At 35.7% G+C, this 15,346-nt stretch overlaps 1 protein-coding gene and 1 long non-coding RNA gene across 3 annotated transcripts; both read right to left on the bottom strand.

The window, feature by feature from the left end:
• Positions 1-912: 912 nt before the first annotated feature.
• Positions 913-1,713, bottom strand: LOC145049845 (uncharacterized). Its single transcript, XM_078998194.1, has 2 exons — positions 1,565-1,713; positions 913-1,465 (listed from the first exon to the last, which is right to left on the bottom strand). The coding sequence occupies exons 1-2, from the start codon at positions 1,711-1,713 to the stop codon at positions 913-915; spliced, it is 702 nt and encodes a 233-aa protein (XP_078854320.1).
• A 6,420-nt stretch (positions 1,714-8,133) lies between these two features.
• LOC145053035 (uncharacterized) lies at positions 8,134-9,321 on the bottom strand. 2 transcript variants are annotated; one of them, XR_013684327.1, is made up of 2 exons: positions 9,047-9,321; positions 8,134-8,979 (listed from the first exon to the last, which is right to left on the bottom strand). It is a non-coding gene; the product is annotated as an uncharacterized LOC145053035 (long non-coding RNA). The 2 variants fall into 2 exon arrangements; XR_013684328.1 differs by having other exon boundaries at positions 8,134-8,959.
• Between the last annotated feature and the right edge of the window lie 6,025 nt (positions 9,322-15,346).

The following is a 15,346-nucleotide window of genomic DNA, read 5'->3' as shown; positions in this document are numbered from 1 at the left end:
TGTAATTGTGGTTCCCACGGGTTATAAACTAATTTTTCTAATAAATTAATAACCCTTAAGAATTTAGGTTTCCGGCAACCGCGATAAATCTTCTCCTGAGGTTTCGTCGTGATAACTAATTAAATTTATTTTTATTTTGTATCAATTTTATATTTTATGAATTAGTTTGTATTTATTTTAAAATAACAAAATAGATATTTTTTATATATGTATTAGTTTTTTTAACTAAAAAAATATTATGTTTTATATTATTTTAATTTTCTTATTTAATTAATAATAATAGTAATGTGATAAATAAATTAAATGAGTTGTAAAATGTAAAGTTTATATATTGTAGGTTGGAAAAAATGAAATAATATAAAAAAGAAAAGATGAGACATTCTTCTTTTCTTTCTTTCTCACTTTTTTTTTGCATCTTCACTACCTTTCCACTATTATTATTTCTACAACCTAGTGGATTGGTTTAGAGTATTGGATGTGGGCAACTAGATGTAACATTATTTTGGAGCCACCTCACATGTCATATCACTAATAGTGTTATAATACCAAGTGAGGAAATTGTTACCATGTTGCATCTTGTTATAACACCAACTTTTTTCAATTTTATATTTATTTTTTGAATATCTTTTTTTTTTTAATTTAGACAAATATTTTTTAAATATAACATAACAAATAAAACATAATGCTTAAACATTATAAATAACATATAATAAAAACAATTTTTAGAGATTAAAATTAACATAGAAATTAAATTACACATAACATCTAGATTCCGAAAAAAAAATACAACGCTATTCGTTAAAAAAACATTTTTTAAAAGCTAAACACTATTCGTTATCGTTATTGTTACCATAGAATATATAATCCGTCAAGTCCTCTAGAAGTTGTCTGTGTTTATTTGCATCCTGAATGTCAACAACTCGATGCAAATACTCTGATGTTCCTGGTTGAAACTGAACGTGGTTGGGCTCCATTGGGATAATATGAAATATTTCGCCATTTATCTTCTACTACCATGTTATGCATTATGATACATGCATACATGATATATCGTAGAGTTTCTAAATCCAATGGTCGTGCTGCATGTTCAACTATATGCCACTTCGCCTTCAGCACTCCAAAAGCACGTTCCACATCCTTACGTGCTCCTTCTTGTCTTCTATTAAAAAAATTGTCTTGTTCTTCAACAGGGTGGCGGAATGCCTTCACAAATGTGGAATACCGAGGATATATTTCATCTGTAAGGTAATACCCATATTTGTATTCGTTTTCATTCACCGTGAAAGGAGCATCCAGGGCCTTTCCATTCAAAAGATCGTCGAATATTGGCGATTGATAAAAAAAAACGTTAACGTCGTTGTTGGAACCCGCAACCCCAAAAAATGCATGCCAAATCCATAAATCTTGAGAAGCAACAACCTCTAAAACCAACAAAGGTGATTTATGATGACCACTTGCGTATTGCCTTTTTCATGCTATCGGGCAATTTTTTCAATTCCAGTGTGTGCAATGAATGATTCCGATCATTCCAGAAAACCCATGACGTTCTTCATGCGCCACATACAATTCTTGCAAATCATGCAACGAAGGTTTCCACAAATACACGTCTCTAAATGTATTGACACCACCTCTTGACAATGTATACAAACTATCCATTGTGGTTCTTTCGGACATTCTCATATAGTCATCCATGGTGTCGGGTGACTCCCCCATAGCCATCAAACGAATGACCGCAACATATTTCTGCAACGTTGTAAACCCTCGTCTACCTCTAGCATCATATCTCAATTGATAAAAATTCATACCTAACTACAGTTTAAAAATATATTGCATATGTTGTAAAATTAAAAAAAAAACATGTACTAGATTTTTATTTATTTTGTATAAAAGTATAGTAAAGAAGCGATACCGGCTTTTTAAGGCATTAGCGATCCGTAGGAACACATTCCTACTCAAACGAAATCTTCTTTTAAAGTCATTCGACCGGTATACACAATTATCCGCAAAGTAATCGTGATAGATGTTCGTGTCCTTCCTTGCGATTTCTATTTAACATTGCACGTCTTGTTAGTAGTGCAGCTGAGTCTGGTTGTAGCAGGTCGGTAGTGTAATAATGATACATCATCCCGAAGAAAATATCGTCATCTGAATCATCGGACGAGCCGAAAGGGTCCATATTTCATTTTTGTAGATAATTGAAAGTATGTAGAGAGAAGAAGAGAAATTGTGTGAAATTTTTAATAAAATTGTAGGTATTTATAGGGTAAATGATTTTTTTAATAGTTAATTTTTTTTTATACCATTGCAAAGGAACGTTTTTCAAATGTTCAAATTTTGTGTGTTTCATCCAGTCGTGACGCCAACGAGTTGCACTCTCGACGAGCAAAAACGAGTAGGGGGCGGTGTTCCCCCGTCACGACGTCGTTAAGGCGCGCCACCTCAACACAACGAGCACACACAATCCCATACCGTCTCGTCTTAAGGGTTCTTAGCAAGTCACCAAGTTCATTGAAATGCTTAGTAAGCCGTAAATGTTGACGTGACATTGACAAGGCAAGTCACGCCAACAAAGTTATTTTACTTAAAAAAAAGATTCAATATAGATTTGAGGAAGGGAATATTAGGTCTCGAACTCGTAACCTCTTGCAAAGGGGTTGTCCGCTTGAACCTCCAGGCTACACATATTTTGTTAATTCGTGTTATCCACCATGCTAAATTAGGACACCGAGCTTTAACGTATTTAGCTAAAGGAAAAATTGATGACATGGCTTGCCTAGTTATCTCCACGCCAACATTTATGTCCTAGTAAGCAACTTATATGGCTCGGTGACCGTCTGGGAACCCTGGATAAAATAGTATAAATGACAAAAACTATCAAATTCGAGGCATAAATAGACATAAGTAACCACTTTCGGTAAAACCAACAATCAAATTTAGGGGCATTTATGACGTATAGCTTATCATACAATTTCCACAAACGAATTAAAATCATACAAACAAAAATTTAAATAAATTTTAATGCATGAAGTATAACTTATCAGACACACAACACACACACACACACAGAGAGAGAGAGAGAGAGAGAGAGAGAGAGAGAGAGAGAGAGAGAGAGAGAGAGAGAGAGAGAGAGAGAGAGAGAGAGAGAGAGAGAGAGAGAGATTACTTAACCCTCAAATTGCTTCCTTAGGACCGTCTTCTGGTTGGAATCAAGCCCTAGGCGGAACCGTCAATCCTAACTTAGAACCCGCTAATGATTACTAAAAGAAGGAAGATGATTACTGATGTAAAAAAAAAGGAACACATGTTATTTTTTTTTTTTTTTCAAAACAAACTTAAATATTTGCTTAGTATTTTCTTGGATCATTTTCAAAATAAATATTAATATTCCTCAATTTACTTTGATAAAGTTTTGTTATAATGAAATAAAAAATGTGTATATAAATACATTATATTCATAAACAAACTTTTTAGCGAACATATTTATATTATTATATAGACTTTATATTTATAAATAAATTGATTTAAAAATAAGTTTAGTACATTTCATTATATCCATTTCCTAATAAACCGAGTTTGGGTTCATAGCCATAAGAAATTACATTTAAGTTTTTTAGTTTTAGTGAGAGTTAAGATAAACTACAGATGAACGTGGTCTATGGATCGGACCAAAACCAAATAAACGTTTCTAGTTGAACCGGAAACATTGGTCACCATATCGGTTCAACTAAAAAACCGGAACCGATTACCGTCCGATTTTTCGGGACCAAATCAATTTTGGACCAGATTTTTGAACCATTAGCACATTTTATTTTCAGAAAGAATTACGTTTCCGACAATTTTTTACAACTTAGTTTTCTAAAACTTTGTAAAAAATAAGTTTTTACAGTCTTACATGCATTTAAATTAATAAGTAAAGAAAAGTTAAAAAACGAATTTGTAAAGAAAAAAAAGAATCTCTAATTAAATACTAATATTTAGGTCGATTTAAGGTTTAATCCCAAATTAAGATTTGTTTACAAAAAAAAACAGAAGGCTAAAACTTTAGAATAACCCTTTGTGGCCGGTTTCACATATTTAGCCGATATCCCGGCTTTTTTCATTAATTCGTTAAAATATTGAGACTTTTTCGTTAATTCAGCTAAAATTTCAGAATAGGCGTTTTATCAATTTATTAAAAATGGTTTATCTTTTAATTGAGTGAATTTTTTTCATTTCTTTTTGTACAACTTTATATATTCAGTTTTAAAGTCACGAAATTTATAAAAACGTATCTATACAATCTAAAATACTAACAAACTTCATAAATTTGTCTGAAAAGCTTTACCGAAGATAGAGTGTTCCAGGATTTCAAGATGAAATTCAAAAAAAAAGATTGTATATTTTCTTTTGATTTCAACATTGGTTTAAGTATTGAGATAACCACAAAACATACATAATAATACTAATCTTAAATCTATCGGATAACCTTTCTCGTTAATAATCATTTTCTTCTTCATTCTGTTGGTTGTTCAAAATCTTAATCCATCTGCCATCTTTCTCCCTCTATTTATTTCTGTCTATTGCAAAATTAGGAAAGACGCGATAAAGGATACATACACACACACACCCCTCAGATAGATCTTTGTCTTTCCTTTTTATGTGCGGGCACACATAAAGTTTCTGATCTGGAGCGCGTGTGTGCATGTTTGAAATGAGGGTATCAAAGTTCAAACGAATATGTGTGTTGTGGTCTATCCAAGGCAAGACTAGCTGCTACCAAGATGTTGCTACTGTTCTTGGCAAATTGAGGTACGAGTTTAACATGAGCATGTTGAAGTGCATGATTCAACATGCTTATTTTTGTGTCAATCAATTTATTTTCATGTCAGGTTGATTGGTTTAGAGTATAGACCTTAGAAGTATGTCGTTTCATGCTAGATTAAAACACTAAATAAGTTGAAAGAGTACAATTTGAAGAGGTGGATAAGAAAAAGTGAAAAACAGAAAGGAGTAATAGTTTGAGACGCGGATGACTGAAATTCACAATAAGTTTAAGGGTAATTGATTAATTAACAAAAAAAGCTCCAAAATTTTAATCAATTAACGAAAAAACTTGGTATATTGGCTAAATTTGCGAAACCGACCACGAAAGGTTATTCTGAAGTTTTAGCTAGTATTCTATCATTTTTTTGTAAACAAAATTTAATTTGGGATTAAATTGTAAATTGCCCAAAATATTGGGACTTTGTTGGAGATTTCACGAGAACAAAATTATAGGGTTTATGCCACAAAAGTCACTATATATACAACCTTATTTTGTTTTATCCCCAACTTTATTTTTTATTCCTTAGTTGCCATACTAATTAAGAAACCATTTCATTTTCGGGCCTTTGAATGGTCACCAACAGGTCATAATGACGTGTCGGTTTCGCATTTTTCTCGGTTTACATTTTGCCCAACATTTACGCATGAGTTTGCATTTAGCCCCAACATTTATGCATGAGTTTGTATTTAGCCCCACCATTTTTTTGTTCCCTATTTGCCTTTAGGTTTTAGAAAAGTTTCATTTTAGCCATTGGTCAATCATGAGTAAGTATTTTAAAATGTAATAACTTAAAATGAAAAAGGAAAGAAAAAAAACAAAGGAGGAAAGAGTCGAAACTGTGACTTCTCCTTAAGGGTGAGGCATGTTAGCTCGTAATTTAATGATTCTTCTTTTTGTATTATCCGTCTTTGTTGTGATCGTTGTATTTAATGTACACATGTAATTTAAAATGAAAGAAAAAGACCTATTGTAAGTCTCAAGTCCAATACGTCTAATAAACGATGTGACATATTAATTTTTAAGTCAATCAAATGGTTATTTCTAATAAAAGATGTAAAATATAATGCCTCTCAATGATAAATATTTGCTAATTCTTTTGTAACTCATATTATTAGTTATTTCTAATGACTTATTTTTTGAGAAACCAAATATTTCTAAAGAGTCAAAATTGCGACTTCTCCTTGAGAGGCGAGACGAGTTAGCTAGTAAGTCAACAACTCACTTTTATATATTATGACTGTTAGTTGTATTTAATGCACACGTATATTTTAAAATGAAGGAAAAAGACCTAGTGTAAGTCTTGAGTTTGTAACATCTAATAAACAAGATGAAATTCTAATATTTGAAATAATCAAAATTGTTAATTCATTTGTAACTCATCTAAGAAACAATTGGTTATTTCTAATGATATTTGTTGAGAAACCAAATATTTAACAGACCTATTTGTTACTGGCCAATGGCTTAAATGATTTTTTTTTTCTTAAAAGTAATGGTAAACGGGGAACAAAAAATATTGGGGCTAAATGCAAATCTCATGCATAAATATTAGGGCTAAATGAAAACTTATACGTAAATGTTGGGGCAAAATGCAAACCAAGAAAAATGAAAAACCGACACGTCATCATGACCTATTGGTGACCAGTCAAAGGCCCAAAAATGAAATGTTTTCTAAATTATAATGGAAAATGAGGAACAAAAAACAAAGTTGGGCAAAAATAGAACAAGGTTGTAAATATAATGATTTTTGTGGCATAAACCCAAAATTATAAATAAAAATCCAATTTTTGATAAGTTAAATTAAATAAAATACAAAACTGCAAAATTGGTCCATGTGGTTTGGCAAAAACTATGGATAAGGTCCAAAAAATTTTCAACTTCCATGGAATATCCAAAATTAAGAAAAATTTGTCATTTTGGACCTAAGAAAACTTAAAAAGACTTATATGTCCTTTTTAATTTATTTATTACATTTTTATATTTATTTTATTACTATTTAAATTAAAAAGTTAAAAAAAAAAAGAGTATTTATCCCACCCAAACCCTACCGGTGCCCTCTTCTCCCCGCATTCTCCCTCCCTCTCTCTCTCTCTCTCTCTCACTCATTCTCTAGAATCGAAGCTCCCAAGAACTCCAACTGCAACAAAAAAAATTGAAGACCTTTTCTTCTTTTCAATCGACCTGTGCAAGTATGAAGTCAGGTTCATTAGCAACCCACAAAAATATCGACCCCTTCTTCCCTTTTAATTCTGATTTGTAGCTTTAAGAAAAGGAAAAAAGATGAACTGGTCCAAAGATGGTGATCCTATGGTTGCAGGAAAATGGGTGCCTAGAACAGAGGTTGTTGGTGGTGGTGTATGGTGATGGATTGATGTGTTTTTCCCTCCCACCTGAAATCACACATTCATTGGAATAAGTGTGTGTATGTATGTGTGTTCATCTGCAAATCTCACTGTCTGGTTCTTCTTTTGTATTTTCCATTGAACCACACGATCTAATAAAGTTATAACGTCTGATACAAGGAACAATGGTAAATTGATATCGGACCAAATACAAGATCTCAGAAAAGTTTATGATGTTTTGGTTTCGACGCACTGATGTTTATTCTTGATGATGTCTCTCAATGGTGATTCTTGATAACGACTCTCCTTTATCTTTAGATTGCAGGTGGTGGTGTTTCCTCTTCTCTTTGTTCTAGGATCTTACAAAAAACAAGATTTTTGGTCTCCCAATATTTACACTCTACGAAATTTATGAATAACTAATAAACTCTTTCAATGAAATTCACACTCTAAGAAATGATTAAATTACACGAATCGTCCCTCGTGTAGGTGCCAAAAAGCACGTTCAGTCCCAATTTTGAAAAATTAACTCGGACCGTCCCTAACATATTTAAAAGTTGCACGTTTTGTCCCTAATTTCATTAGCCTGACCTAAAAAGACAAATTTAACCTTATTTATTTATTTTATTTATATTCTTAAATAATTATTTATATTATTATAAAAGCTTATGGGTCCCACCTCTAATTATTTACCCTCTCTTTAACAAGATAAGCAAGTTTTTAAAACCCGAGTCGACCCGGCCGGTTGGACCGTGACCCGGGGTAAAAGGCGGGTCAATTAAGACCGATTTTTTGTAAAAATATGAACCGGATCAAACCGGCCGAGTTTCCCCTAAACTGCGGTTCGACCGCTTATGTTGAACCGGTTAAACCGGATTGACCCGTTTTAATAGGGTTTGGATAGTTGGACACAAGTAGTGAGCGCCAAAACAACGAGCCGTTTACGGTTTTTTACATGTTTTTCAATGTTTAAACTTTGTGGACATCAAATTATTGGTTTTATATGATTATATATTATGCATGAAAGTAAAAATATATAGAAATAGAAAAAGATCATAAACTAGGTTGACCAGCGGTTCAACCGGTCGACCCGTGAACCGGTCATTACACCGGATCGACTAAAAACCAAGGTTTTAAAACATTGAGGATAATACTCTCCTTAATTTCAGATATGAGTTTCAGATTGGAGTTTCTGATATGGGTTTGGAATCAAAGCAACGTCAGAGTTTCAGAACGGACAACTCACAAAGCATAACATTTCTTCTTTTTGTTGTTAACCTCTCCAATGAAGAGAATAACCACATCGTAGGTGAATTGGACCATACCTTCTTCTGGTTGTTGTTATCTTCTCCGGTGAACGGAATAAATGCAAATTTGATGATCCGGTGGAGTTGATGGTGTTTAAGTGTGTTTCTAAAAAAATCCTCCTTCTTCCTTCATTAAAACCACTGGTCGAAGAAGGGGAGATAATGACATGGTTGACTTCTCTTATGTGCATTTAGAAGAGACACCGTCTCCATTGTTGGTCAATGGTTACTCAATTCTGGTTCATCATGTTACAAGAACTTCAGACACAATTTTCTGGAATAGGTTTGAATCTGAGTATGGGTTTCATCATTTGTTCATTCTAGAAGAGATATCATCTCATTATTGGTTAATGGTTACTCAATTTCCGATTCACTTACGATTCTTACCGGAGATGACACCTTCATCACCACTAACGCCATCATCTCTTGTCCCACCCCCGTTATCCATCCTTCATCCCCCCTCCCTCTCACCAGATATCCAACACCATAACCCTAAGATTTGCTATTCACTGTGACAACGATTGAGCATCTGTAAATTTAAAATCCACAAATCAATCAAAGGAAATGAAAGATTAGGGAGCTTGAGGAGTTCTAACCTAGAAATCGAGCATGTTGTCATCATGATGGCGATTTCTAAGTGATTAAAAAAGAAATCGATTTAACTAAGTGATTTAGGGTTTGTTCTAGGTGAGGGTTATACACTATTGAGAAATCAAATGTGGGTTTAGGTTTTACTAGTGTAACACCGATACAGAGGGCAAGAGAGATGGAGAGATATGGGGTGGCCGTAGAAGGTGACCGAAGTAGTATTAGAGGAAGATGGAGAAGAGTGTCGATCGTAAGATAAGGATAACTGGTGGATGAGGCATGGTGTGGCCTACATTTCTGTTAGAGACGAGTCTTTTACACATTAAATAATTTTTTTAGTAAATTATAAATAAAAATAAATACAAAAAGAGTAAATTACACGAATGGTTCCTATGGTTTCTAGTAATTTGCGTGTTTGGTCTTTAATTTATTTTTTTAACTCGGAAGGTCCCTACTGTTTGTTTTCGTTACACGTTTGGTCCCTACTGTTTGTTTTTGTTACGTGTTTGGTCCCTGTCTTACCTAAAAATATTATTATTTAAATATGAAAAAATAATGGGTTGTGTAAGGTAAGGCGAGGGGGTGGGGTTGGGGTTGGAGGTTTGTTTATTTAAATAAATTAAAAAATCAAGGACAAAAATAGTCTTTTTAGGTAAGAAAGGGACCAAGCACGTAACAAAAGCAAACAGTAGGGACCTTCCGAGTTAAAAAAATAAGTTAGGGACCAAACGCGCAAATTACCCTAAACCATAGGAACCATTCGTGTAATTTAGGCATATAAAAATAATATAAAAGGGTAACATAGTCATTTCATTTTTGTTAAGGACGAAGCGTGCACTTTTAAACATTTTAGGGACGGTCCGGGTTAATTTTTAAAAGTAAGGACTGAACGTGCCTTTTGGCAGCTACACGAGGGGCGATTCGTGTAATTAACTCTTAAGAAATTTATAAATAAGTGATCGAAGTTCAAAATTTCTCTCCCCATTCTCTTCAGATCCCCATATTAATGGTTTTTATTTGATATGATTTCAAAAATATTATGCCACAATTTTTTGAATACAAAAGTTTATATTAAATTGCATATAAACATTTTAAAAAAGTCGATACACATCGACGGAAGGCCAACGAGCAACAAGTTGCACTGCTACCACAATCGAAGTTGAAATCGAGATAATGGAGGCTGATATCACAAAAATCATTAGAATGTGAAATTGTTAATTCATAAGTTTGAAAGGGGAAAATGAATTCAAGAAACTTCTCCCTTTTCAAATCTTGTTTTCGGAAGTAAAATTCCAAGTTTCAAAAATATTTTTTCATTATGTAATTTTTTCTAGGATCTTACAAAGAAAAGATTTTTGGTGAAAATTTCCATATACATCTAAATCTATTTTGTTGTTGATGCTTTTTGCAGGAGAAGATCATGGGGTTGATTGTTGAGATACTCATCTAATCGGCAACTCTAGTAAAATCTGGCATTAAACTAAGTATAAGGTTTAATACGATTAGTTTAAGGTTAAAAGTGTTAATAAGGATTTAGTTTAAGGACCATCCTTGATGAAGCAGCTGACGATGCAAGGAATTAGGAGTAAGGATGGATATATAGAGATCAAGTTATGAAGAAGCCATATAGATAGTGTCATATGATGTAGCCTGTTAGAGGCATAGTCTAGGGTGAACTTGAACACCCATTTAATAGTTTCAAGAAAAAATAAAATCTTCGTTTTGTTATCTGGTGTGTTAAATTGCTGTGTGATTTGCTGCATGGTGACTTGGGAAACTGCGGGACAATACTTGGGACGAGTATGAGTAGGTGTGAATGGTAGTAGAGGCCTATACTACCGGAAGCACAGGACTCACACTTGGATCAGGGAAAGTCACAAGCTTACCAAGAAGCTAGTAATTGATTTCGTTTTATTCAAGTGTGTCGTTACCATCGTTTCGGTAATTACTAAGAAGATTGTTGATATTCCGACCCTAGTGGTCATATCGAATTGAGTCCGACTACGCTAAGTATGCTATGTGGTTTAGAAAATCAAGGTCGATGTAGCGTCCGACTTAAACCAAACGATTGGAATCAAAACGATCAATATAAATATCGTGCTCGTTGTTAAAGAAGTTGGAAGCTAGAAATGCCTAATGTTAAAGTGTGATTATATCACATTAGAACATGAAGGAAGGCATAGTCTGTTTTAGAATTCAACTCTAAGAGACCTAAGTCTAAGTGTTGCAACATACGATGATAGGTCATTAGAACATGACACATCGATCCATAGTAGTAATAAACGAAATGATCTCAAGTTCGTATCCAGGGAGGATCGAGATTGTGACTTGAAGATCATAATTGGGAGTCTAGCCTGAGGTAGAGAACAGGTGCACGATCGAGTACTCATACAACCAATGAGTTTAAGAGATAGACTTGAAGGAATGTAGAAGTTATAATTATTACCTAGGATGAAGAGATGACGTATGGAGTCATTATACGACCCTGTTTCGTTGATGATTCCGGGACGTAATCATCCTAAGGGGTAGATAATTGTAACGCCCGCAGATCCGGGCTAGTCAAATTAGAGGCAATAGGGGTCGAAAACGACTTTTCAACAAAAAGATTATTTAGAATAAATAAACCTAACCAAGTTTTAAAATATGTCTCAAGGTTTCCGTACATATAAAGAACGCCGAAATCCGAGTTATAACGAAGAAGTTATGGCCCGTCGAAGTTTTACGGCAAAACCGACATGACACCTGGAAGCGTAAATAGTGAATTTATGATAGATCGAGATTTAGCTTTAGAAATCTAAACAAAAGTTGTAGAATATGTGAAACTAAGAGCGTCGATAAAAAGAACGCCCAAATCTGACATCGTATGAGGAAGTTATGATTTTTCTAAGATTTGGCTTAGCAGTGCACGACCCGAAACTCGAATTTTAGTTCGAGCGGTTTTTGGCTTACGCGACCTAAATGAGAGTTGAAGATCTCATTAATAGGAACTCAACGGTAAAAAGATGGACGAAAATGGAGTTTGTATGAAGGAGTTACGAATTCTTCACGGTCATTTAATAGTCTAGACGCCTCCTACTGTTAAATTTGAGATCGGTCGAGAAATAGCCGACGGAGTCTAAATGAAAGTTGTAGATCTTGATTTTACCTACGCGTGGATATAAAGAACGTCGAAAACGGAGCTCGTATGCGAATGTTATGATTTTTCTAAGATCGAAGGCTGATACGCGATAGGGGGTGACGTGGCACCACCAGAATTGGACACGTGGCACCACCAGAAGGCCACCACATGGACCAACTCGGCGAGTAGGTCCCCCCCTACTCGACGAGTCCATCAGATTTTTGCACTATAAATAGAGGTGTCGGGTCTAGCCTTCTCTTCACACCTCCCAAACTCACTTTCTCTCTCTAGTTTCTCTCTCTAGCCTCCCTAACCCCCCTAAAAGCCTAGGTAAACCCCCTAGCACCCGAAGGAAGCCCTGAGGCTCCCGGAGTCCCGAGAAAAGAGCCTTTCGGCTCGGGAACGCTGCTCCAACGAAGCCCGGTTTTCGAGAAAACCCGCTGTAAGTGAGCTACGCCTAACCCATCTTTAGTATAGCTTATGTTTTAATATAGTAACATTATTAGGAACTTATAATGAGTATTTGGGCTATTATTATGAGTTATATTGAGTGTTATTTAACGCTTATATAATAATAATAATAGTCAGACAATTAGTTTGTCGCGGTTATCGTTAGACTAAACCCTAGTGGTATTGATACTAAGTTTTATTGAAGGAAATTGTTTTGAGAGTATCGAAGCGCTGTTCGAGTGTTGAGTCACCACCTACTCAGGTGAATGCATAGTTACTTTCAGCTTACACATAGATATGAAGTATTTTATATAAATTATGTGTTGTGTGTGTGTATATTATCTGTATACTTGCTATCTATGTTGGATGAACGTTTTATACATGTTTTCAATGATTTAAACTGTATATGTATTTTATATCTACAAAGTGTGTTGGGTAAAACATGGGTAGATGTAATAATTGCTGTGTGACAAAATAAAATAATGAGAGGACTCGTTATAGCTGTTCTTGATGATCTAGTCATCTAGCGGAGTATAGATGACGACCACGGACTACTCTAGACAGTCCGGTGGAACACTAGCAGGCTCGCAACCTGTAGGTGTTTATTTGAACTGTGTGTTCATTTGAACTGTGTGAACTGTGTGCTCACCAGGTACACTCCATCCCAATGATAGTCCTTTGACTAAGTCCCTTGTGTTAGATGTTTTAGGGACGTAATGTGAGGATAAGGGGAATGGGTAATTGGGTTGATTGCTTGATGTTTAAAAATAATAACTATATTATTCTGGGTTGAAAACCCTATGTGCTCACCAGGTTTCCCAACCTGACCGACTCAGTTTATTTATATCACAGGTGTTGATATGAAGTGACATTACACTGAGAAATTTAAAGAGATGTAGACCACTAGTGTGAATAATTGTAAGTTCTGTTTATGCTTATGTTCCTGTATTAACGATGAAACACCAACGTTTTAAAATGAAATAAATACGTTTCCTCGAAAATGTTTTAATAACGTATTTACCATGTTTTTCTGGGAACAAATTCCGCAACATTTTTATGAAATGAAGTACTCTGATTTCTAAACAAAGCATAAACAAACCGGTCTTTTCTGGCTGTGATTTTGGGGATGTCACACTCAGTCTCTTATGATATGTGTAGATAGTACAATGGACCCCATAGAAGTAATGTCATCAAATCTTGAGGGAAAACACCACTCCTCCCAATTCTAAATCATTTGTAGGGTAATTTGCCTCATGAGGCTTCAACTGCCTCGACGCGTACGTAATCACATGACCTAGTTACATCAATACCACACCTAGACCCGTGATCGAGGCATTTCAATATAACACAAAATGTCCATGCCCTCTTGTAGGGTCAAAACCGGCTCCTCACGCATCTTCTATCTTAAAGTCTCAAAAGATGCCTGCTGCTCAGGCCCCCAACGAAATGTGAAAGTCTTCTTCGTCAGTCTGGTCATAAGAACCGCTATCTTGGAGAAATCCTGAATGAATCTACAATAGTAACCTAATAATCCAAGGAAACTCTGAATCTCAGATGGAGATCTCGGAACCTCCCATCTCATCACTGCCTCAATCTTGGCCGAGTCAACAAGAATACCGTTCTGGTTGACAATGTGCCCCATAAACTGCACCTGGCGTAACCAGAACTCACACTTGGATAACTTCACATACAACCTCTCCCTCTTTAGAGTGTCTAATGCCTCCCTCTGGTGCTCCTCATGCTACTCTCGGGTCTTGGAATAGACCAGAATGTCATCAATAAACACAATCACAAACCGATCCAACATGGGTCTGAATACGCAATTCATGATATCCATGAATGCGGCTAGATCATTGGTAAGTCCGAAAGGCATCACCACGAACTCGTAATGACTATAACGAGTTTAGAAGGACATCTTCTGCATGTCCTCCTCCTTGACCCTCATCTGATGGTAACCCGAACATAGATCAATCTTAGAGAACCAAGATGTGCCCTGAAGTTGATCGAATAAATCGTCGATCCTTGGGAGTGGGTAACGGTTCTTCACCATTAACTTATTCAGCTCTCAGTAGTCAATACACATCCGATGTGTCCCATCCTTTTCCTTCATAGATAAGATCGGCGCTCTCCAGGGCGAACTACTTGGCCGAATGAATCCCTTGTCTAGTGGCTCCTGCAGCAACATAGACAACTCCTGCATCTCTGGAGGTGCTAATCGATAGGGTGCCTTGGCTATCGAGGCCTCACCTAGAACCAAATCAATTTGAAACTCCACCTGCCTCTCCAGAGGCACTCTTGGAAAATCCTCCAGAAACACATCCAGGTATTCCCGAACAATCGGTACATCATCAATGGTTGCCTCCCCTTCTCTCGGGCATCCATCACATAGTCCACAAACCCAAAAAAACCCTACTTAAGATAACGCCTAGCCTTGGCTACCAAATAAAGAGTTGGCCCAAGTTGAGCACCCTCACTGTGGATCACCAACTCTCCCCCACTCGGGGTCTGAACACGTACTAACTAAATTCCACAATCAATCATCGCCCCATTGTGGCTCAACCAGTCCATCCCCACAATGACCTTACTCTCGCACAAGGGAATCAGAACCAAGTCAATAAGAAACAACTCACTAAATAACTCCAAGTACATCCCCGATGAACCCTCAACACTCGCACCAGATGGTCATCAGCAATCTCAGCCTCTAATGGGTGGTCCAATTCTCTCGGAGACACGCCAAGCC

This window comes from Lactuca serriola, chromosome 5 (genome assembly GCF_051521515.1).
Source record: "Lactuca serriola cultivar US96UC23 chromosome 5, Lser_US96UC23_V15, whole genome shotgun sequence".
In the NCBI taxonomy this organism is placed as follows: domain Eukaryota; kingdom Viridiplantae; phylum Streptophyta; class Magnoliopsida; order Asterales; family Asteraceae; genus Lactuca; species Lactuca serriola.
The sequence above is the reverse complement of the archived record's forward strand: the minus strand, read 5'-3'. Positions and strand labels throughout refer to the sequence as shown.

What these genes read in the sequence shown, in the direction of transcription:
- LOC145049845 (XM_078998194.1), bottom strand. Translation starts at nt 1,713, where the DNA reads ATGGGGGAGTCACCCGACACCATGGATGACTATATGAGAATGTCCGAA. An exon ending in TTGCATGATTTGCAAGAATT is followed by an intron (nt 1,466 to 1,564) that starts GTATGTGGCGCA and finishes AGCATGAAAAAG; the next exon opens with GCAATACGCAAGTGGTCATC.